The 25,601-nt window shown below is 37.9% G+C and overlaps 1 protein-coding gene across 1 annotated transcript in view; it reads left to right on the plus strand.

Annotated features, from left to right (window-relative positions):
• Positions 1 to 25,326, plus strand: part of LOC149210271 (endonuclease 2-like) — a 113,294-nt gene extending 87,968 nt beyond the window's left edge. Inside the window, exons 6-9 of the mRNA XM_089394389.1 lie at positions 7,004 to 7,096; positions 7,270 to 7,337; positions 24,788 to 24,861; positions 24,946 to 25,326. Of these exons, the coding sequence (XP_089250515.1) occupies positions 7,004 to 7,096; positions 7,270 to 7,337; positions 24,788 to 24,861; positions 24,946 to 25,073 (363 nt within the window). The 3' untranslated portion in view covers positions 25,074 to 25,326. The remainder of the gene's footprint in view (positions 1 to 7,003; positions 7,097 to 7,269; positions 7,338 to 24,787; positions 24,862 to 24,945) is intronic.
• Positions 25,327 to 25,601: the final 275 nt, after the last annotated feature.

The following is a 25,601-nucleotide window of genomic DNA, read 5'->3' on the forward strand; positions in this document are numbered from 1 at the left end:
TGGGAGAGCTATGACAATAGTTCATGAAGGGGATTACTATTCACATTCCATATATGAGTAATGCATACAATGAGGATATCTAGATTCTATACAATTTATCTTCAATAATCAATGGTGCAATAGAAAAACCCTAGATAGCCAATTCATTCCATACATTAGACATTAAATAAAAAATTCTTCAATATCAAATCTCACTTACAAGATCAAATGCATGTATAATCCAATTTTTTATCCAAGATAACTTCTCCAGAAACAAGAAAGTAGCTCGAATATGCAAAGTACTTTGTAGATCACGTCTCTCCAAAGAAACAAGAGGCCAAAAATATCCTAAGGAAGGCCGAAACAGTCAAAGTGATTATGATTCAAATGACATGATCCTCTACTTATTTATATGAGGAGGATGAACTCTAATATTAGCCTAAAGCCCCTAGATACAAGTTTAATCACTAAACATACTTGGTTTACAATTCAACCCACTAAATTTCATCATAAATGCTCAAACAAGTTCACACGTGTGAGATGCTAAGCTTCTAAGGCTGACATCATGCATAAAATGGCCTCGAAATGCCATGTCCAAGAGTTGGGAGGTATCAAATGTGATGTAGAAGCATGTAAAAATCATGATTTGAGGGTTGGACCTCAAATCCATTTCAATGACTCCCTGTGGTCCCAAAATCCGGTTGGGACAACACAAAGTAGTCTCTATGGGTCTCCCACTACTCAAAGTGTCCATCGTTGCTTCAATGTTGAGGGCTTTCCAGGTTAAGCTAGCCCTCCCTAGTCTTTGAAGGCGAGCCATCATCATTTGGGCCTTGGATCAGTTGCCATTCATCAATTGGTGCTAAGGTCAACCTAGGGAAATGCTGGGTTCAGGTGTGTCATCTTGAAGAATCATCAAATCCAGGGAAAAGTGGTACAATGTCCTAGGTGCACAGGGTTCCCTAATACATTTATGATATGTTGCAATTGCTAGGAGGCCCAAGAGTCTTAGCTCTTCACTTGATAGTGCCAATATACTTCTTTAATGGCCTAGGTACTTGTGGATGAGGTACCTAAGACATGGGTTGCTGAACCAGCTGACAATCACAACACAAATTCTAGTGAAAGCAACCGGTCATTAGGGACAAAAATCATTATTGCATCTAAGTGAACCAAGCTTGAGTATCATGGGCGATTCAATACTTCATATAAGGATCCCCTTCCAAAATCAGGGCCTTGAACTTGCGCTGGTGTTTCCTCTCGAGGTAGGAGTGGTTAAAGGACAACCCTATTAGGTGTTTCTAGCCCCTAAGGGGAAGTAACATTTCCTCATTCCACCTTTCAATGGATAGGTGTTAGTGAATGATAATGATGATAACGAAGGGGAGAAGACTTCATGGCCAAGTGTCATGGTTGAAGGGATCAACTAATGAGGGGGTATCCACATCCTGAGTATATAGATGTGAGGAGGAACCATTCATGGATGCATGAGTTACCAACTTGGCCTTTGTTTTTAGCTCAAGGGTTAGAGCTTGCTTTAAATGATATGGTGGTTGAATTGCCCCTTAATGATGAATCATTTCATTGCTCATCGGGTTGGGACATGCAAGGGTTCCTTTTTTTAATGTAATAGAGCAACATGTGCTCAAGAACTGGGTGATGGCCATAATGAGTGAGGTAGAGCTCATGTTAGGCTTTTTCCCATGTGCTAATTTATATGTCCCTACCATATTTTGCATTTTGATCTTCTTTCTTTTGTTTTGTCATGGCCATGATATGCTTTTTTTGTTTCTTCTAGCTGCATCAACCTCATAGAGAAAAGTTTCCAGTCCCTACCCAAGTATGTGGATGTATGGGTGCCAAATCCCAAAGAACCAATGGTCAGTTGAACCCGAAGAATGGAAGTGAGATCAGGCCTTTTAATGTATGGTGGAAAGTGTTAAGTATGACATAGGGATACATGGAATTAGGCTATCTCAATCAGGGCTTCCCAAGTAGTGCCCCTCTTATACCTATTGGACCATTAGGGGAGGTCCCTCTAGACTAGGATCGAATGCCCAAAACTAAAGGAGCATAAGCACCAGATTCCAAAATGATCAAAGTACCTTTTGAGTAGAAGCCCAATGTGCTCATGCCAGATGGGTGTGAAGCATATGGTTGATGCAAATGGCAAAGATATAATGACATATCATTAGCTAGTGGTAGATGTCAGGGGTTGTTGGCTATGTGGTTGATTGGTTGGTTGTCAAGATTAGGAGAAAAGTTTTCTCCCATAGGGTTTCCCATTTTTGTGGGTAACATCTAGCTCCAACTCAGGGACATGAACTCATTGTAGAGTGCATGATCCATATGCTTGAACAAGGAGTTCATGAGAATTCCAACAATCCACGGGCTTGCAGACTTGTGACCGGCACATTGCATGTGCACTGGGTATAGGGTATCACCCATGTTTTATATGCAGATAATAAATCTTTACAGAAAGTAAAGTCTATTCTAAATGCAATCCATTCTAGCATGAAACATGATATGAATGATGAAAGAATGGTCATACAATATGCAATGCAGCTAAACTACTATGCATGGTTAATGTATGTCAATTTCCATCAAAGAAACTATGGCAACTCCCTTTCACCGGAGAAGTAAAAGTTCACCATCAAGTTTAGCAATGCAGAAGTATCCCACACCTACTTTCCCATGGATCCTAACAAGGATAAGGTCTTTATCAACCAAAACGAGATCACCTACTTGGTATTCTCTCTTTGTTTTTTGGACCCATTGCTTCTTAGGAATGGTCGGCCTTGAGTTTGACTTCTTGACTTGGTAGACCTCTTGAGAAGCATAAGGCTTAGATGGTTGTGAGTGTTCACAGGGATGTTTTTTATTCACGACTTTAAAGGTTTTGATAATATCAGCATGATCGTTATGGGCTAGGTAAGGGAATGGCTCGATGTCTTCTACGTGATCAAGTAACTAGGATTCCCTATAGAGGACAAACAGTGTACCATCATACTCGGGAATGGTGGCAAATGATAGATCCATTTGCGATTGTTCACCTATTGAAGTAGACCATTTTCTTGGTAATAGCATACCCTAGGCAGCAGGCACATCAATTAATATAATATCCATTAACATAGCAATGTCTTTGTTAGTTGCTAGAGATGCCTTCACATCTTTAATAATACCACGCACAGGGATATCCTTGGAATCAAAAGCACATACATTCTTATATGGTATAGTGATGTTCATTTCTAATTGATGCTTGACCTTCAAATGCATGACATCAGCAAAAGCACTTGAATCAAGCATGTAATTATGAAGGATGAGGTTATTAATCACTAGGGACAACAAAAAAGCTTCATGACCCACATTTTTCTTGTCAAAGCACATATTTTGCAAAATAATAGGAGGATCACCGGGCTTATCTTCAAAACCCAAAGCCTTCTTAATTTGATTCCTTTGGGGAGGAAGCTTAGCCATCTCTATAAGGGGTACTTGCACATTTTCCTTGGCCAAAACATTACCCATGTCAATATCCAAAGCAATATCATTATTCTTGAGTTTGATTTGGGTTTATTTTGAAGTGGCACTTGGGAATTTTCCCTCCCTTGAGATGGATTTCCAGAGCTAGAGCTGCTCGGGCTTGGTCATCATTCCTTCTAGAATATTGAAGACCCTTAAATTTTCCACCATTTTCAGCAGCTAGCATAGGTTCAACTTGATTACTATTACTAGTATTTTGGATTTAACTAGGCTCTGGGTGGAGGTAGGTATCCCCAAGCAAGATATTGAAGGAAAACTATCATTAACTATATTCAAGTGTTCTAGATTTTCTTCCTCCTCTTCTTGACTATAAGGACTATCTTCCTCACAGTGGGATCCATCATAAGATTGACACCAAAGGGACCTCTTCTTGCCTCACTAGGTTGGTAGGGGTCACAATGTTAGGAACACTTTGTTGAGTTGCATGGTCTCCTTCAATGGTCTTTCTAGTAAAGGGCTTGTCATTATTGAATTGATTTTTAGAAGGAAAATTAGGCCTAGATCCCCTCTCCCTCTCTATCATGGACATTTTGTTCATTAGAGTCTTTTGACCTTGAATGATTTCATTAGTAAACTTGTCAAAAATTTGGACAAAGGCTTGCATAACTGAGTCAACTTGAAAGCTAGGCATTGCCTTAGAATCCATCCTAACCCTAGATAATTGAATAGATTGATCCTAGCGACATTCAATTTTTGCTCAATCTTAGCAACAATCTTCTTAGTCTCTACTTGGTTATTGGGGTTCTTATCTCTAAGGGCATAAATTAAATGTCCATGGAGTGCTCTAATATATCTATCTGGGATAGCAACCTCAGAGGTTTTAAATCTATCAGGGACCTCTCTAAGGAGGTTATCAAACCTTTTAGTGAATTCCTTCATGGTGTTCTTTTTAGTTTTTGTGGCTACAAGGAATCTCTCAAGGAGATAACCTCCATCCAGTGTTGTAGCCCATCTCTTCTTGAACGCCTCATGAAATGTATCCCAATCAAGAATTCTTCCTTGTGGCAAGCTTAGATACCAATTTTTGGCATTTCCACTAAGTGAGAGGGAAAACAACATCATGACAATATCTTCTTGCATTATAAGTTTAGCAGTCACTGCCTGATAGAAATCATGTATATGTTTTTCAAAAGTGATAGCATCAGTGCCATTGAATCTAGGTATCCATCATGATACCTATCAGGTAAAGGATGAGGAGCATCAAGGTGGCCACTCAAATCCAAAGGCTTGAAGGAAGCAATAATTTAGGGTTGATCCATTGTTATGGTAGGGGTAGTATTATTAGGAAAGAGTTGTGTAACCATTAGACTGTTCAGATCAATGGAAGAGGTAGAAACCTTAGTATTCTTCTTGGTAGTTTTTCTCTTTCATGGAGTTATGGTCCTATCTGAAGAACTACTAGGGAAATGAGTATGACTTGATTGAGGAGTCAACATAAGAGGATCTATCTTTTCGTTTGAGATTTTCCTCTTCAAAGGGGTGAAGCTTAAATCTTCAGATTACAAGGAGGTTGACTGAATTCCTCCCTAGTAATAGTGCCAGAAATGTTGCCTCAAAATATAGTAGGTCTTATAGAGGGGATGCTCTACAAGGCAAGCACTAGACCAAGTGACAACAATGAGGTAATGAACCGCTATCACAACAACCACTAACCCCTATTCTTTATGGACTTTCACAAATGGGAGGCTTCCCGATATATAGGTGACCTATGAGAAATATTTAAGTTTAGATAGTTAAGGTGACACATTAGGTTCTTAGAGGATGGATCAACTTAGGTACAAGGCTCAAGTGATGATAATAGGACAACTCACATCCCATATAGAAGCCTAATTAGGGCACACTAGGCCTAGGGTTTGAGTAATAGCATGCAAAATTGAATTCATAAGGTCAAGGTGCCTAGGAAAAGGGTTCCAACAATGAATATTAACAAGCCAAAGGAATATGAAACCTTCAAAAAGTCCTCAAGTCGAAGCTTGACCAAACTAGGGTTTCTCCTTGGACAAAACATCTAGGGAAAGAGAAATCAAGGTGAAAAATGGATGAATTAGTCTCCAAGGAGGTTCATTGTGAGGCAACCAATTGTATCCATGATGTTGAATCCTTCCAAAGCAACAAATTCCTCTCCTAGACCATTTTGCTCCGAGCCCTAATTGAGCCGCTTATCCTTGAGAGGGCCAAATTTAGAGAAAAGACAGAGAAAAATCCAATTTATGGACAAGAAATGGTTTGATCACCAAATTGACAAGGCTAGTGTCTAGTCCTTGGGTGGATGGAGTCTATGGGTGTTAAAGATTAGCTAAATCTTGCAAAGGAGTAAGAATGTTTTGATGCCCTAGCACAAAACCGTATCTATTATTTTTGTGAGGGATCAAAGGCACTTGGGAGAGCTACGACAAGAGTTCACCAAGGGGATTACCATTCACCTTCCATATATTAATAATGCACACAATGAACATATCTGGATTCTATACAATTTATCTTCAATAATCAATGGTGCAATAGAAAAACCCTAGATAACCAATTTATTCCATACATTAGACATTAAATAAAAAGTTCTTCAATAACAAGACCCACTTATAAGATGAAATGCATGCATAATCCAATATTAATCAAATATAACTTTTCCCAAGACAAGAAAGTAGCTCCAACATTAAATCTACTCCATAATTTGAAAGTATCTCGTTTCTCTACTTACCTCCATTAGGTTTCTGCCTCATAATTTTTACCACGTGTTGGTTATAGTAAGCTAATGCAATATTATTTAAATTAATTATCTGGTTTATAATGTAACATAATTTTTACCACGTGTTGGTTATAGTAAGCTAATGCAATATTATTTAAATTAATTATCTGGTTTATAATGTAACATATTCTTGCTGAAGTTTTCCTTATACTTTGCTTTAGAGTCTACCATGTTTACCTACAATGTTGTCCTATTCACTATACCCAAAATGCAAGAGGGTTGCAATGCCATCTCTATGCTTGACAAGATCTACTTTTTAACAGCTAGTTTGTGCCAATCTTTCTTTTTTGTTTCCCTAGTGAAAAAACTAATTTTTGCTAACTGAAAACTTATGCTTCTACTGTTCTCAAGTAAGAAATGGATACATTTGTTTTTGGCATTACCCAGTCTGAAAATTTTAAGGTAAGCGTCAATAAACTTATGGTAATGAGTCACTTAGTACTCTGGACTCATCTAATTCCCAACATACAACGAAAATAATTTCATGTTCAGATAATACTTTCAAAGTGTCTGGAAAAGGTAATAATAGCAATCCGTTTTTATTGACCATTGTCTCAAAGAATATTGTCCGCTGATTGTCAACCATTTATAATTTCAAAAACAAAAGGTCGTAATACTTAGAAACGAATGATAGAATGCGTTCTAGATAAATATTAATTTGTTTGTTTAAGACTTAGTTTAGAGTTTGCTCATCTCCTAACTTACATCCTGACATACTTATCTTTTGTTTGCTTTTAACAGATATGGGATAGTCTGATCATTGAAACGGCCATGAAAGATTTTTATGATAATGATCTTGAGGTTATGATACAAGAAGTTCAGAGAAATATTACTGTATGTGCCACTCCCTCATTTGAAAAATGCATTTAACTTGATTTTGACCTCATTTCCTTCCTTCCCATCAGGATCTTTTCACAAGTTTTTCTTGTGCAATTTTTTATTTTATGGTTTTTGTTTGTATACTGTGAATGTCGTTAAAAATAAAATCCGTCTTGTTTAAAAAACAGGATAGCTGGTCCGGTGAAGTTCCTACATGGGAGAAATGTAACGGACATGACCTTGCCTGCCCCAAATTGTAAGTCTTATTATTCTGAAATTTTTGTACATGACCATGCTTACTCCAAATCGCATGTCTTGAAATTCCAGAATTTATTTTGTAAAAGCAGCAGAGAAATGAAGTGAACAGTTTTGGAAAATCAAGCAGAGAAATGAAGTGAACAGTTTTGGAAAATCAAGAGAGTATAACAACATTAAACATCTATAAGCTCCATTGTCTAATGCTGTTCATATCTTATGCCTAGTGAGATGGGCAACGAGACACATTGTCATGAGTTAGAGCTGAACCCTTAACCTAATTCTCTGAAACAAATTCCAGGTTTCTGTTTGAGCAGAGAGTTGTGAATGTTCATAAGAAATGCTTCAATCAGTTTTGTCCCAATAGACATGGATATGTATTCTTTGAAGCTAATATAACAATATTTTTCGGAACACTTAGTTAAATACAATCGATGTCTAACTGATGGTGAAAAATTAAGCCATTGTGTTTTTAAGACATCAATTGTTGTAATCATCCTGGTGTCAACTACATCCCTCTATCTAGTCTTAAACATAGACTTATGACTTTGAACTGGCAAGCCTCAAGGTTCAAACTGTTAGCTTTTTGGTTGCTCCAAAAGTGTTTACACTATGCTTGGGAATGCTTCATGTGATATGGAGTGCATGGAGTGATGCCTACCCTTGATTGTATTTTAGTGTCCATACAAATTGGAGATAGCTTACTCATGAATTGCTAGACCTGGACTTGATGCTTATGTGGCACACTTCCTTAGGGGGTCAGTTTCCTATGTGGCATGCCACATGGTGGCATTCTTCATGAGGCAAACATGAAGAGTTTGGTTTCTTGCTTAGGAGAAGAACCTATTTGGAGGAGTGTTGGGGCATCTAGGAGGTGGGTGTTGAACCCTAGGTGGCATGAGATGGCTTGGTTTTTTACATGAAGGCTTGTGCTTGACTTGAGCACACTTGGGTTGAGGAGTATTCATGGAGGTGTGGTGAAGTTGGAGGAGCGCATGACTTGGAGGTGGCATTAGAGCATTGGAGACCTTTGGAGGAGCATTGGGCCCTATCTTGTGTAGTGCTCACCTTGGGACCCTATTTGATGGATGTGAGAGCTAGAGTGATCTTGTATTTTTCGTGTGTACTTATTCTTCAATATACTTTGTACTCTTGTCTAATGCACTAGAGTTCTTGTGTTGATGCAAGCAATGTGTTAGGAAATTAGGGTTAGGATTTTATCTAAAAAGACAAGGGAAGCTAGGGTTTGGGAAAAATCCTAGAGAAGCAAAGGGAGCATTAGTTCTTGTGGTTATTATGAGAGAAGAAGACTAGGGTTTTGTGGCATTGGAAACCCTAGGACTACTTCGAGTGCTTGATGTTGAGAAGATAATGGAAGACTTTTTTATTTTTTTGTAGCCTCGGAAGGTCTTTTACATTGCTTGGTGTCTTAGCATGTAGAAGATATTTGATTTCCACTTCAGATGCTTTCTTGGTGGAGCAAGTGGTTTTATGATTTCTTTCCTAAGGTTAACTTAGGAAAAGTATAGTAATTAATTTAATTAATTATTGTGGACTATTAGGGCAAGGTTCTAAGGATAAATAATAAGTGACTTAGATAATATCTCAATCGTTGATCTCAAGGAAGGCTTAAGATTTAATCCTAGCCATTGATCTCAACCCTTGATCTCAAGTGAGGCAGGAGCTAATTGTGAACATCGGCATCAGGGTAAAATCGGCAAGGGTCTGGAAAACCAAAAAATCGTAAAAATTGGGGAAATATCGGTAAAAAGTCGGCAAACATCGGCAAAATCAAGATACCATAAAAATATTTTTAAAAATCGGCAAACATCGGCTAGGCTAAAAAATCGTGATTTCGAGATAAAATCGGGATGTTATCGAGATGTTCGCAACACCCGGTTATCGATTTAGCTCAATGTAAAGTTATAAAAGTAAGGTTAAAGAGACAGAGAAGATACACCATACAACATCACAAGATTGAGAGAGGCATCTTACTGAGGAGGGTGTTATTCTAGAGTGTTGGGTTTGAGGAAGGGGGAAGCAAGGATATCTAGATCTTCCAAGGAGGGCTTGATTAGTTGGGTCAAATCTAGTTTTGTGTGTATTTTTTCTCAGTTGGGCCATTATCCCAAGACAATAGCCTGGTTAGATTGAATCAATTTAATGATGAAGTGATTTCATTGGGAGAAATTTGTTGTGTTATTGTGATTGAGATTGGTACATTTTACTTCTATTGAATTTATTGTGTTAATGAACTTAATTGTGCAATTTATTTGTAGATTTGTAATATACTAGGAAGTAAATGTCAGGTATTAGGTTTGCAAGGAAAACTAGCACGGTATCATAGCGTAAACTTTGAGAAAACCAATTTTGGAATCACAGGAAGGTAGGTTCATACAGGATTGTCAGGACCAGGTTCAACCATGATCGTATGAGGAAAAAAATTGTTTTAAAGGGACCAAAATCGAATGTACAGTGGTATGGAAAACACAGGGGTTTGAGTTTGATTTTTTCTTGTATTGTGGCCCATAAAGATAAAAAAATAAGAATAAAAAAGGCGCCAGTGGCAAAGAAATGTGTTAGCCACCTAGCCAATCGCAAGATCTGGGTGTTATCAAAAGGATAGCCACCGATTAACCCGTAGTAGCTACCAAGAAAGGAATTGGGGTTGGCTATGGTAGCCGACAGGCCCGCCACCAAGCAAATGTCCTGCAAGAGTCTCAGCGGACATGGTCATTGGGTGGAGTGGAGACCAGGCCAAGGGAAACGTTGATAAGCTACAGTGCAGATAGGTCTAGCCGTGAAGAGACAACAATCGAGGACCAACTGTGAGTGAAGCAACGACAGAGTTTGATAGTTCAGCGTCGTAACACTACATTCGGGGCCGAGAGATTGTGTCGATCGGGACAATGACTGACGTGGGTGAACACTGTGAGGGGCATAGAAAATAGATATACTGACAACACACCATCAAGTAGAAAACACAAAAGAATGGGGAGAAGCCTAGGGTAGTTGAGAGAAGATGGCAGCATAGCATCGGCGACTGCAGATGGAGGGGAGGTTGAACCACAATGTTGGCAGGAGTAAGTGCACAAGATTGATGCGAGCATGAAGAGAAGTGTCGTGTGATAGGAAGGGTGATGGCAACAAGTGGATGGATCGGAGCCAACATCGACAAAGAGATGTGGGCATGCAAGGAATAGTGCAGACAATCGCCAAAGGTCCTTGAGTCAATGGAGAAGTGACACAATCAGCGGGGGGTGGAATGCAGAGTGGTTTTGGGCCAATCGGCTGCAAAGTATAGCAATGGTCATACATAATAAGGTCGAGCTAGGGCTATGAGTGGGGTTGTCTCAGGCCAAGAAATCTGGGTGTTCGATAAGAACAACTACCTAAGTTTTAAAGTGGAACTGCACTAAGATACTGTGATCAAGATCTAGAAATTGGCAGGGGTCAACCCTCACAAGGAGAGAGGGAGACCCTCCTAATCCAGGTGTAATAGTAAAAAAATTTCAATTAATTTTCTAATTTCAAGATGGAATCAACTAATCTAAGGTTCAAGGATAGGTTGGATGGTACTTACAACTTTAGTCCATGGAAGGAGTGGATAGCGCTAGTTCTCAAGGAGAATGGCTTATGGAAGTTTGTATGCACCTAGGTTATAGCTCCTTTAGACACTACAACTTTGGAAGCGCACGTCTTGAAAGATGTGAAGACCAGATTTATCATCATGCATGGGGTGAAGGATCACGTGATCCCTTGCATATCAAGGATGAATAGTGCACTACTTTGATGAACCTATATTAGAGTCACAATTGGAGTCAAAAAATGGTGTTGAGGGAGAAGTTCAGGAACCCCAAGTTCAGGAACTAAGAGTGGGAAGCTTTGAAGGTTGAGCAACTCAGAGGGAATCAGTCTTCAAGTTAAGGACAATAAGAGTAGTCAAAAGATTCCTCGCAATCTATGAAGAAGGTCCTTTCGTATGGGATGACCTTACAATATGTTTAGGAGTAGGAGGCTTCTAGGAACTAGGCCAAGGGAGCAAGACTTTGAGAATATTTCCAAACAAGGTGGGTGTTTCCACACAATTTGGAAGGTGTCCTAGGAAGGGTACCTAGGTGACAACTACTAGACCAAATGACAACAATGGGACAAAGACCCAATATCACCTCAATTAGTGTCCCCTACTCTTTATGGACTTTCACCAATGGGAGGAGTCCTAGTATGAAGGAAATCACTTAATGATGGGATCAATGATAAGATATTGAGTGGTTTCCATGGCCCATTCAAGGAGAGGTTCAATTACGGCTCAATGCCTCAAGAAAAGCTAAAAGGTTGTCCAAGAAAGACCTAAGAAGAGAGTCAAGACCTAGGGTTTAGGAATGTTCAATAATGATGAGTATATATATGGCGAGGACCCCCAATATGATGCAGGACATCTCAAGAAGCTTTGAAAGATAATTATATACCTTCAAGTAGGCTTTTGCTATTCTTATGAAACCTAGTTAGGGCTTACACTAGACCTAGGGATTTTAGGATGATCGTGCGAGGAAATTCCCTCCAAAGAACTTCCTAGGTCAAGGTAACACAGAGGAAAGGGGTTCTTATGATTTATTCAAATGAATACTAGGTTCGTACTATGCTAAAAAAAGCCACCTTGTCAAAGAAGGACTACTTAGGTTACCTTTTAAGGGAAACTGCTCGGGCATCAAATATCTTGAGATTCCATCGTGAGAATTGGTTCAAAATTTGAGGTCCTTTAGAGAAAGCATCAATGCAGATCCCTATCTAGACAGATTTGAAAAATATTCTCTCCAAAGGATTTTGCAGGGTACCATACTTAGTCTTCTAGGAAAATGGGACCAAAATTTTGAGAAGAGAAAAAGAAAGGGAAAGGAGAGGGTGATCACCAAATATCTTGGATTAGGTTAGTACATATACATATCTAGGATTTCATAATCAATATCCATTAGGTAAGCCCAAGACACAAATATCAATACATTTAAAGTCATACATATAAAAATATTGATTAGGCTAGGGTTTAGATTAGACAGACAAAATACACCTACGATTTCTTTCCTAGGAGCATACTCTCGATATACAAGGGTTTTGCTTATAAACGCTAATTTACCAAAACTTCAAGGTCTAGGAATGCATTAACATCGAACCCTAAAAGACTAGGGTTTCCATAACAATACTAAACTCCAAACATGACATTACCATCAAAACCACAATCATCAAAATAATAATATTTTCTAGATTTCATCAGTAACTCTAAGTAGACTAGGGTTTTCACGTTATCATTGACATACCCTTAGGTTAGGGTTTTATAGAGAACCTTTTAGGGTTCCATAAACATGATGATTTTAATGAGGGTAGATTCAATCTAATGATTAATCTCCCAAATAAGAATCTTTATGATTCAAAATTCCTAGACATAACATTTTTTAGTAATGTAAAGCTAATTTATTAGAATGAAAGAATATACCTTTATCACGAAGAGAACAAAGCTTATGGTCTAAAACATACATTTAAGTTGTTAGACAAACCTTATAGGACACCAATTCCAATAGAACTTCTATCATGCTTTGTCTTGTGAGATATTCTCCATAGCCCTTGAGCATGTCAACAAGTTTTTCCTAAACAAGGAAAATATGAAATAAATGTTATCAGCATCTAATACAAACACATTTAGATAGGAAGAGGAAAACCAAATATAAAAGATAATACAAGGAATAAGATAATGTAAAGCTAATTTCTTAGAATGAAAGAATATACCTTTATCATGAAGAGAACAAAGCTTATGGTCTAAAACATACATTTAAGTTGTTAGACAAACCTTATAGGACACCAATTCCAATAGAACTTCTATCATGCTTTGTCTTGTGAGATATTCTCCATAGCCCTTGAGCATGTCAACAAGTTTTTCCTAAACAAGGAAAATATGAAAATAAATGTTATCAGCATCTAATACAAACACATTTAGATAGGAAGAGGAAAACCAAATATAAAAGATAATACAAGGAATAAGATACTTATCTTTGGAAAAATGGTGAGTGCTCCCTCTTAATTCAATCTCGAGGGATACCTATAACTTTAACAAATACAATTCAAAATTGTTTTTCCAAATCATGTTAAGCCTTTAAGTACTAAAAATCAAAATACAAAGAAAAACAATTAAGCAATTCAAAAACTTAGAGTAGAGGGACTTAGTAGTATAAGTCCTTTGTTTTCGATTCTTCGGTCTTGTTCTTCCTTGGAGATCCTTCTTCGGAAATATTTGCTTGATCCCTGTTTCTCTTTTTATTTCTCGGATTCTTAGGACAATCGCTTCTATAGTGACCCATCTTGTGACAATTGTAGCATTCAATCTTGGATAGGTCTACCTTCCTTCTAGGCCATTTAGACTTCTTGAAGGTTCCTTTGTTCTTGTAATGAGAGAAATAGGCATTTGAAATTTTCTCCTCTTCATTCTCTTTGTTGCTTACTAATGAAATTTTAACTTCTTCTTGACTACATGCATTCCATAATTGTTCGAATGTAAGAGTTTCCTTCCAACTGTTGAGACTTGATGAAAATGCACTCCAAGATGTTGGTAATTTAGAAGTTCAATGATTACAAGCTCCTTTTTAGGTACTATCTCATCTATTTCTTGGAGCTCATCTCTAATTCTAGCTATCATTACAAAGAAGGATGTGACAATGTCTTCCGTCACCTTTATAGTTCTTAGTTTATTCTTAAGACTTGCAATTTGACAAAGATTCTTGATTGTGAATAATTTTGATAAGGCCTCATACATCTCTTGAGTGGAATCTATGTTGGATATATATGGGATGAGGTTATCCTTTATTCCATCCACCATTAGGGTCATGGCTAATTTCTTTCTTTCTCTGAATTTCACCTTTTTTGCATCACTTGATTCATTTATAGGCTTCTTTACTTTTCATTTGACTAGATCCAAGGTTTTATTCTTCTCGAGGATGAGATCTATCCTATTTTTCCGTGCCCTTTAATTGGATGCTCCTTCTAATTTTTTTTCTCCCTTCATTGAGTTAGACATTATTCTTGAAGATAGTAGGCTTCACTTCTTATATGATCCTTTTCCTTGATGACCCTTATTCAAATTTCTTAAAACTCCTTATCAATAGATCTTCAAGCTGCCTTTTTCCTTCTTCTTCACCTTAGCTCTGAAACCATGTTGGAAAATCAGAAAGGCAAAAATATTTTCATTATGATGATTATTACTTGTGATATTCTTGTGTTATTAACTTTCTTATTCTTGTGTTATTAACTTTCTTATGTTCTTATTTTATCTTTGTTTCATCAAGCAATTATCAAATACAAAACATGAATATCAGGGACACCAAATGTAGGCGAATGGCCAGGGAAAAACCCCTATCTAAGGAAAACCCATTCAACAACTCTTCCTTTAATAGTTTCATGAGATGATCCAAGACTCCTTGACCTAGACACAGACTTCCTCCAATCACCAAGTCAACCCTTTCTTTCTTCTGCAAATGATGACCTTCCAACAACAATTTCGACCTAGCACTTCGATCTTGCAACAACAGAGTTTCGACCTCCCCAGCAGAACTTCTACCTAGCACTTTGATCTTGTAGAAATAGAGTTTCGACCTCCCCAGCAAAACTTCGACCCAGTAGTAGAACTTCGACCCAACATCAAAATCTAGAATTTTGACCCCAACAGTAGCCTAGTAATTTTGCACATGTGAGAGAGATAGCCCAAAAATTTGATCTTGTCTTTCCCTGCAATTCTCCTCCTCCTTCGGCAACTTCACACTTTTTCTGCTTCACCTTCTTGTGTATCGAACTTGTGTGTGAGATGCTCCAAATGAATCGAACTGCACTTCTATATATAGCCTTTTTTGGAGTTCGAATTACCCTCATGTAGGACAACTTGAACAAGTCAGGGCCGACTTGGTGTGGAGGTGACAAATTATGTATTTGACTCAATAATAATTCTTTTTACATGATTCAAAAGCACAAGAAGGGTCTCATTAAATGGACAATAACTCTAATGACTTAATATAAAACCTAGAAGTCCTTAATGGGGACTTTGACCTAAAACATGATGACTCAAGCATGAAACCCATGCTTTAATAAGTCATAATAATAATAATAATAGTTTCTTTTTCTTTATCTTGATAAATACATTTCGTTATGACTCAAATACAATTATGAAGACAGAACCTAGTTACATTCTTCAACACAAACATTATGTGGTGCTCCAAAGTGGCTCTGGGGCACAAGTAGTGGTCTCATGGGTCTCTTGGTGTAAAATAAGCCTATAAACTGCTCCAAATGAGGGCATGAAAGATGGTGCTTTCCCTCCCATGTCTCAAGGATGAGAAAAACCTCCTTTGGGCCTTGGATCAACTGCTAAACCCTGTATATAATGCTAAGCCAACCGCAGGCACTACTGGTCCAAGTGCATCACCTCGCATATAATATGGGGCAATAAACAAGTTTTTGAAAGCGTTGAGGATGCCCATGGCATGAGATAATCCTTTGTCACATGATGGAAACCCATGGCTCTCAACACATACCCTACAAGTGTCGATATGATCCTCTGGTGGGCTTGGGCCCTAGTAAATTGCCCAACCCATAATGAAACCACCTGCCAATCCTATATAAGATTCAATGTGGCTCCTCACCTTTAGATATAATAATTCATTAGTGCAATTGAGTAAATAAGCTTATTAATCATGGGCAAAAATGGATACTTCATAGTGGGTTTCCCTTCCAGACTTGGGGCTTTAAGTATGTAATGTTGTTACCTTCCTATGTAGGAGTTGTTAATGAACAACCCTATTAGGTGTTCCCAACCCCTAAAGGGAAGGACATGTTTGAGGTACATCCTTCGAATGGTAGGTGTCATGTGGATAATGATGAGGTGGATGGGGACATAGGGGTTTCAAGGCCAAATTCCATGGGCTCAAGGGTGGTAATGGCAAGAGATATCTACATCTTTGGGTGTATGAATGTAGGAGGGAGCAATCATGGTACATGAGTTACCTCGACCTTTGTTTTTCCACCCTTCTTCATTTTCCTTTTGCCTTTTATTGATTTTTTTTTATTTTACTGGTTGGGATTCCAGGGGATGAGAGCATGATGTTTATGATATAATAGTGATTACCCCCTAAAGGTGGGGCAGTTCATCGCTTACCAGGGGTTAGGACATACATGGGTTCCTTAATTATCCAAGGCGCACTCATAGGGGCCCTAGGAACTAGGGTGATGGCCATAATAATTAGTATAGCTCATGCTTGGATTTTTACCATGTGCTAAAGTTATTGTCCCAGCCATATTTTTCATTTTGTGGTACATTTCCTTTTGTATGTGGCCATATATGCTTTAATCTTTTTTTTTAGCTACATCAACCTTCGGGGAATCGTTCCAGGCCCGACCCAGACATGTGGAAAAGGGGAGGGTGAGTACCAAAGCCTTGTGGACCTAGTGGTCATGTGGTCCCATAGAGGGAGTGAAAAATGTGGAATGGGAAAATGAGATTATGCTACCAAAATCAGGGTTTACCAAGTAGTGTCCATCCTAAAGTTGTAAGTGTGTAGGGGAGGTCCCGCGGGACTAGGGTTGAGGATAAACCCCCCAGTTAAGGTAAGGGAACAAGACTACAATCAAAACCCTTACTCCTTACAAGTCACCCAATAATCCATACTCAAGTGTGCTCATGAAAAACAAGCATAACACACCATTGCATAAAAAAAAATCATACCTTTAGGATTGGATGGCCCACCTTCAAATATACGATTTTGACAGATGCGTGAGGGGACATATGTCTGGCTCAGGGTGTAGAGAAATTTGGCACAATATCGACTACATTGGTGGCTATTAGGGGTTGTTGGCTGCTGGATGAAGAGAAATCTGGGAGAAAATTTCTCCTATGGGTTCACCCACTACTGGTGGGTGACAGTGGGTAGGGAAGGCTTTCAATTCAGACCGAGTAGCCATGGCAGCAAATGTAATTCTAGGATTGAATTTAATTCTAGGGGGTAGAATTACATGCCTCACTAAGAGGGAGTTTTGATGTTTGTAGCTCAGGAGGCTACTTCTACACAAACCTAAGTGCCTAGGTATGCAGAAGTCACCGATAAATCTCCTTAGGACATTTGGTCAAAGTGTGAGCAAGTTTCTTTTGTAACTTAGCCTATATTCAACGGGTGCTTAGCTCAAGTGGTTTGCCATCCCATCCACCTGGGTACAAGTCCCTAGAGACATGGCCCATCATAGTAAGGCTAGAAGGATAGGTGTCTCATTGGAATCTAGGATACCGACTCTAGTTCTCACGGTTTCCAGATGTATTAGTCCTAGGATGAACTATGAGTGCTTGATATATGTGGCTTGTGCGTTGTTGCATATATCTAGGGAGGTTGCTAGTTCCCCATCAAAATTTATGTTAATAAAACTTAGTCTAAGTCTAACTTAGGAAAAACACATAATTATTATGTTGCCTTATTGAGTTAATGAAACATTAGAAAAAGTAAATTATTTACTTTAGTCATTGTGTTTTAATCTCAGCCCTTGATCTCAAGTGAGGCGAGATCTAATCTCAACCATCAATCACTTTGGAGATTAGGGTTAGGGATTTAGCTCAATGAAAAGTTATAAAAGCAAGGTTAAGGAGAAGGAGAAGACACACCATACAATAGCACAAGATTGAGAGAGGAATCTCAGTGAGAAGTGTGATACTCTAGAGTTTTAGGTTCAAGGAAGGGGGGTAGCAAGTATATCTAGATCAAGTGAGGAGGGTTTGAACAGTTGGATTAGATCTAATGGTTTATGTATTTTTTCTTAGTTGGACTATTATCTCTTGACAAGAACCCAAGTAGGTTATGAATCAATTTAATGATTAACTAATTTAGTTGGACAGAAATTGTTGTGTCATTGTGATTGAGATTGGTACATTTTTCTTTCACTGAATTTATTGTATTAATGAACCTAGCTCTGTAATCGATCAGTATATTTATAATTTTCTAAGATCCAAATGTTGGGTACTAGGTTTGCAGGAAAAAATAACAAAGAGAACATTGATATATTGTTAGAAAAACCACAAAATGCTACTAAGATCACCACGAATAACAACCTAAAATATTATTAAATCAGAACTTCATAAACCAAAGTTCTTTATCCTCATTAAAATCACTAATCACAAATTTTTGGAAGAGTCTTGAACATATGGAGTATAGAAATTTCACCTGTAGATCAAACTGGTAATGCAATGTACTAAAGCAAAACACATGATCTACTTCTACAAAACATTAAGCAGAAGCAAAATCGATTTCATGAGAAACATCAACCATAAACACATATAACTGATCAAGAGAAATAATCACACATAACACAGATATATCACTGGGGAAAGCACCAGCATAAAACCCCCAACACTGTATTATCAATCAAGTGGAAATCCTCTTCTGTTTACAAAAAATATCAGCTCAAGAGCTATCCTGTACTTCCTGCAATCAAAAGATGAAGATGATAGACTCACTATGCCTCAATATGTAGGCAACCATCCATCAATCCCCTATTTCCTTGCGCAATTTTGATTGGGGTCCAATTCATAACATATGAGCATTGGCCCCAAATCATACCTGCTGTCAACCATAGGTCCAACTACGCAATCCTTGAGGACACTAGTTCCTCATGCATGCAAGGAATATTCCATGGGAAGATCCAAGCATCTGATAGTACATTGTCCCTCATCTGATCTCAACTGGGTCTCTGACAGAACTGACATGCAACAGTTATCCATGAGTGAATCCTCAGTTATCTAAAATAATAGTTGTCACATGCATGCAAGCATTAACAAACTATATTTTATTATTTTAACAACTTGTTAAAATAATCTAACTAGACTTGACTAGTTAGAACTAAGTCAACTGATTCTCTCATTATATAACTCATACTTATTCCCTCAATCAGTGGAGGAAATTAAGGATAAATTCCTCAATCAGTGGGACAACTCATGTGCATGCTCACAAAGACTTCAAATTCGAATTTCCTTAACTAATTAACTCAACTAAATTAATTAATTAATATTTCCAACTGCTGTTAAGACCAAGATTAATTTTACTTCCTATAGATAGACTAGGGACTGCTATAAATAGGAAGGGACCGAGAAATGCTATTTTTAGAACTTTCTATTTTTAGCAGTTTCACCTCTTACCCAAGGTGGCCAATGACCTCACTGGCCAAACTGCTATTTTTAGACATGATATTTCTAGACATTCCATTTTTAGCACATTCGAAATTTAGTATTTCTTGTTGCCCACTTTTCAACATGGAGGCCTCTTTGAGTGAAAATGAAAGGCATTGCTAGCTAAAATTGTCATTCTAGATGCAATGTTATGGTCACATTTTCTCTAAAGTGCATGGATTTTTCGAATATGAACAACCAACCTAGATCTTTAAGAGTTTCTGAATAGAGCAGTTGGAGCTGCTTCCCATAGCCGCATCTCCTCTGGGCAAATCTCTGCGTTGAATGACTGGTTATCTGGCAATTCGAGGGGGGTCTCTGGTTTCCCATATCTCGGCACCTCAGAATGCTTTGATGAATCCAACTCGCTCTCTTCAAGCCTGCATTCAACTACAGTGGGTTCGGATTTACCAGATGGATGCATGTGGGGTCATATTTGCGCAGAGGAAAAATTGGTGTATGGCTCTCAGCGGATCGTGGGTCCTGAAAACTGCGTTGTGGGAGAATGCTCTCATCTGGTTGCCAGAAATCCTGATCGCATTTCTATGGTCAGCAGTGGTGGTGCTGATCCTGCTTTGGTTTTGACTAATGTTTTCTCCGCATCCCCAGGTTCCCATTCGGCATCTGTAGATCCTCGTTCTCCCACCAGGAGCTCTGATTCATCAGCGCTGCATGAGAGACCGGTTGAGGATTTGGCAGACCAGTCGATTGTGGATTGCGTGGAGCCGTTAGTATTTTCGAAGTCGCTTAACTCGGCGGGGTTCATTAATAGCGGTTCTGCTGACAGAGTTGGGGAGGCCAGCGGGGGTTCAATCACCGCTTCCCACTCCTCGTTCGATGGTGGAGTTACTGCTGGACCCGAAGATAGCGCTGTTTCGATGGACCGGATCTTCATCAGCGGTAGGAACTCAGGTTCCCATTCAGCATCTGTAGATCCTCGTTCTCCCACCAGGAGCTCTGATTCATCAGCACTGCATGAGAGACTGGTTGAGGAGTTGGCAGACCAGTGGATTTTGGATTGCGTGGAGCCGTTAGTATTTTCGAAGTCGCTTAACTCGACGGGGTTCATTAATAGCGGTTCTACTGACAGAGTTGGGGAGGCCAGCGGGGGTTCAATCACCGCTTCCCACTCCTCGTTCGATGGTGGAGTTACCGCTGGACCCGAAGATAGCGCTGTTTCGATGGACCGGATCTTCATCAGCGGTAGGAACTCAGGTATAATAAGTTGTGATCGCCCTAATGTTAATTATGATATTAATACTTATATTGCTAATAACCTAATTAAGAATTATAATGGTAATACAAATCATCTCAATAATTTGAATAATAATTGTGACATTATTAGTTACGATAGTCATAATAATAGTTATTGCATTAATAATAATAATAATATTAATTTTAATATTAATAATAACAATAATGATAGTATTAATGATATCAACAAAAGATTCTCTAGCTTGAAATATAATAAGAAAAATCGGACTGTTGGTATTACCCCTTCTTCTCCTTCTAGTAACAAGGTTATTAATCTCTCCAGTTTCGTTTTTCCCCCTGCTGTTTTTAAAGTTTTGGGCAAAGGCTTAAATTTTGCCTTAGCCCCTAGAAAAATCCCAGTGGAGGATATTATCTGTGATATTGAGTTTGGGATCCGAGGTTTACCTGATAGGATCAAGGATACTATCAGGCAGGATTGTGCAGTGGCCTTGAGAAAGGCTAAGCCGCCTAAGAGTAACCTCAGCAGAGAAGAATCTTTAGCTCTCAGATCCTTAAACCAAAACAAGGATATCATTGTTCTTAAGGCAGACAAGGGTGGTGCTGCCGTGATTCTTAACAAGGTTGATTACCGTAGCAAGATGTTGGATCATCTTCATAATAGTGGTAGCTACAAAAAGCTCCCCAAAAATCCCTTGAAGAAGGTTGCTAGAAATGTGGCTTTGGCCATTAAATCCATTGGCTCGTTGAGTTCCTTGCACCATAAGCTCATTGAAAGCAACCCTATTACTCCTAGAATCTATGGCCTCACAAAGATTCACAAGGAAGGAGCCCCCTTAAGGCCCATCGTCAACACCATTGGAGGTCCTACCTATCTTCTTGTGAAGTTCCTGGCTTTAAAGCTTAAGCCTCTTATTGGTCGGATGGAGTCCTTCGTAAAAGACTCTGCTTCCTTTATTGAGGAGCTCAAGGACATTAAGCTTGATCCTGGGGACATTCTTGTCAGTTTTGATGTTGTCTCCCTGTTCACTTGCATCCCTATTAATGAGGCCATGGATGTGATCAACCGCCTAACAGATCCTGACACGGCTAGGTTGGTTGAGATCTGTCTCACTTCCACCTTCTTCAGTTTTGAAGGGGAGTTCTTCGAGCAAACATGTGGGGTTGCAATGGGATCCCCCCTTTCCCCTGTTGTTGCTAATCTGTTTATGGAAGATTTTGAGTCCAAGGCTCTGAACTCTTCCCGACTCCTTCCTAAACTATGGAAGAGGTATGTGGATGACACCAATGTCATCTGGTCTCATGGCCAGGATGAGCTTGATCTCTTCTTTGATCATCTTAACAGGCAGTCCTCAGCCATTAAGTTCACTAAGGAGCAGGAAGTTGAGGGATGCCTTCCTTTCCTTGATATTCTTATTTCTAGGAATGATGATGGTTCCCTCGCCCATCAAGTTTTTCGAAAGAAAACTCATACGGAGCAGTATCTTCATGCCAGTTCCCACCATTTCCCGGCTCAAAAGATGGGTGTTCTTAGTACCCTTGCTACTCGGGCCCTAAGGATCTCGAACAAGAAGAGCTTTGAGAAGGAAAAATCCCATCTGTTGGATGTCTTTGTGGAGAATGGTTACAGTAGATACATGGGTCATAGGGCTTTCCTTAAAGCTTCCAAGAATTTTCTGGCGAAAAGGGAACCAAAAGATCGTGTTCCTGGTGTCCATCTTCCTTATGTTCAAGGGACCACTGATAGAATTGGTAGGATTCTCAGGAGACATAGTATCCCTGTGTCCTTTAGGCCCCTGAACACCATTTGTTCATCCCTCAGATCGGTGAAGGATCCCATCGACCCTAAAGATATGAAGGGTGTTTATATGATCCCTTGTTCCTGTGGGACCCCCTATATTGGGGAGACTGGTCGTTCCATTAATCAGAGGATTAACGAGCACGCGGCGGATCTGAAGCATAGGAGATCTAAGTCTTCCGCTTTGGCTGAACATGGTGAGAAAACCAATCATCATGTTTGTATTGAAGAAGCTAGTGTTATTGCTAAGGTTTCGCATTTCCATCATCGAAAATTCAGGGAAGCGCTTGAGATCGAAAAGAGACCAAGCAATCTCAATAGAGAGGATGGTTGGAAAGTCAGTAGGTGTTGGGTCCCAACCCTCTCTTCCTAGTCGTTTTTCGTCCTCTTTGGTTTTTGGTGTCTTTTATCCTTATTTATTTATTTTATTATTATTTTTATTTATTTGTTGTTTTATTTATTTATTTATTTAATTTTTTGGTTATTTATTCATTAGTTTTTATTCGTGTGTATAGCAACCTATTTCTTCTGATAATTCAAGGTCCTTTATGCCTAATTTTTCCATTTTAATTCCTATTATATTGATTATTTTATTTAAGGGCCTCCATATAACTAACTTTCCTTACTACTTATATTTTTAACTAATTTCCGATCTATCATATCATCCTTTGATTTTCTTTTTATTAATTAACATTCAATTTTTATAATATTTTTAAATAAAATTTATTTAGACATTACTCTATACATTTAACTTATCCTTTATTATAAGGACATTTGATTAACTGATTTTCCATTTAAGGTCCTTTTTATAGCTTAATTACATTTTATTATTTAACATACATTTTTAATAATACTTTTATATATAATTAATTTATATATTACTCCATCCTTTATTACAAGGTCATTTAATTTACTAATTTTCCTTTTAAATTATTAACTAACTTATAAACCTTGATTCTCTTTATTACCTTTTATTATTTTTTAATTAACTTACAATTTTAATAATACTTTTAAATAAGATTATATTTTCTTCATTTAACCAATTTCCTTTTTAAATTATTAATTAACTTATAGAAATTTTTATTTATTAGGTCTCATGCCGAATATAATTTTTTATTCATCCATTAGGTCATTTAATTAACTAATTTTCCTTTTAATTATTAATTAAATTTTAATTTTAATTATTAACTTTGATTCTCTTTATTACCTTTTATTCTTAATACTTTTAAATAAAAAAATTTATATTTTTAGGCCTTTCAAGGTCATTTATTTGACTAATTATTAATTAACTTATAGTTTTTAATTATTAGGTCTCGTACCATTTACCTTAATTTATTTATTTTTACGAATTAAAATATTATAATAATTTTGACCCCTGTCCTTGAGTCAAACTAGCCGTTAGAGATGATAGTTGTTGGAGGCTCCGTTGAGACTATTTAGCATGATGAGCTAGATCTGTTTCTTCATCTTGTCCTGACGATGAACCACACTAGTTGGTTCGAAACGCGTCGACAAATGAGATTCCATGTGATTTTCGCCGAAATCTTTCTCTAACAAAAAATAAAATTGTTTAGGTCCACAGTTCTGACTTCATATTCGGAAGAAGGAATCTGAAGTTGTTCAAATATTCAACATACCTTCATCTCCAAACAAAAAATGATGTTAACCTCTCAAGTGTTTTCACACATTGTAAAATTTACACATGGAAAATTCAGAACACAATATGCCACAGAAATAACTCACAAGAATGAAAGATAAAGACAACAATATCTATTAGTATGTGGTAAATCCCTCAAGAGGGAAGCATCCATACAGCAATGGAAGCATTGTATTATTGCTCAATACAGAAAAGTTACATCTAGTTAAATATTTTAATCTCTGTCATTATGTACACCAATTTGGCCTTAAATAACATCCAAATGTCTAATGTCCTAACAACTAGTACCTCAACATATATTTAATTGATTGCTTGACCCTCTGATATTGATAGAATCTCTAACCTGATTTTCTCTGACTTGTACAATTGCTTGGGAGAAGACATTCACACCCATCATTTGTTTGTTAACCTATAGTTTAATATCAAATTTAAATTACTGACTAAACCCTGAAGAATTGTGACTATAATTTTTATCAGTTGATATGATTGACCTTATTTTTTTTGGTATATTTATGTAAGATTTATTGGAATTTAAATTGCTGGCATCAGGTATGCAGATGAAAGTGTTATTCTTGCTTGCAAGTGGGCTTACAAAGATGCTGAGGAAAACGCAGTTTTAGAAGGTATAGGATCAATTTTAGATCAAGAAAGTCTTTGTATTCACTAACTTTTGGGGATATTGAATGTTGAAATGCCTGCATTTGCAGATGACTATTTCCTCTCTCGCTTGCCCATCGTTGAGAAACAACTCGCAAAAGGAGGCTTAAGGTTGGCTGCAACACTCAATCGTATTTTCAATTCAAAAGAAGACTACAGCCGAGAATCAGAACTCTAGAAAAAACAGGGCTGAGTTGCCGGCAATAATAGTCTTGTAAACTATGTCTATATTAGTAAGAATGCCTGTGCCATTGTGAAAACTATCATTGCTAGATATTGCATCGTTGCATCTTGATTGCTTTGTGTCAAGAAATCAGCTGTAGCTTTATACATCATTTGTATGAAGGATTTATGTTGCATAAATGTTTTTACATTTTCCTTCGGATTTCGAATTGCCACTTTCATATTTAAAATCATTTAATATTTGCGTATTTGCATGCTCTCCAAGATCTTCGAGTGATGGGATGGAATAAAAGTAATGTGTGTTAAGATATTAATGATTTAAGTGAAGGTTTAGCTCAGATGGTTAGAGTAAAAAAAGAGATATCTTAGAGATCTCTTCCCCCACTTCAGGGGAGGTCACAGTTACAGCTCTTCTTGATCTTTTAGAGTTAGGTTTCATAATTTAGGCCATTGGTCTATTTTTGTTAGCATATCTGGATAGATTAAGTCTTTGAAGTTTTTTCATGGATGGTTATATGTGTTT

Source organism: Pinus tabuliformis, chromosome 1_2 (genome assembly GCF_031772625.1).
Source record: "Pinus tabuliformis cultivar Carrire ecotype Pingquan chromosome 1_2, CPIR1, whole genome shotgun sequence".
Taxonomy (NCBI): Eukaryota; Viridiplantae; Streptophyta; class Pinopsida; order Pinales; family Pinaceae; genus Pinus; species Pinus tabuliformis.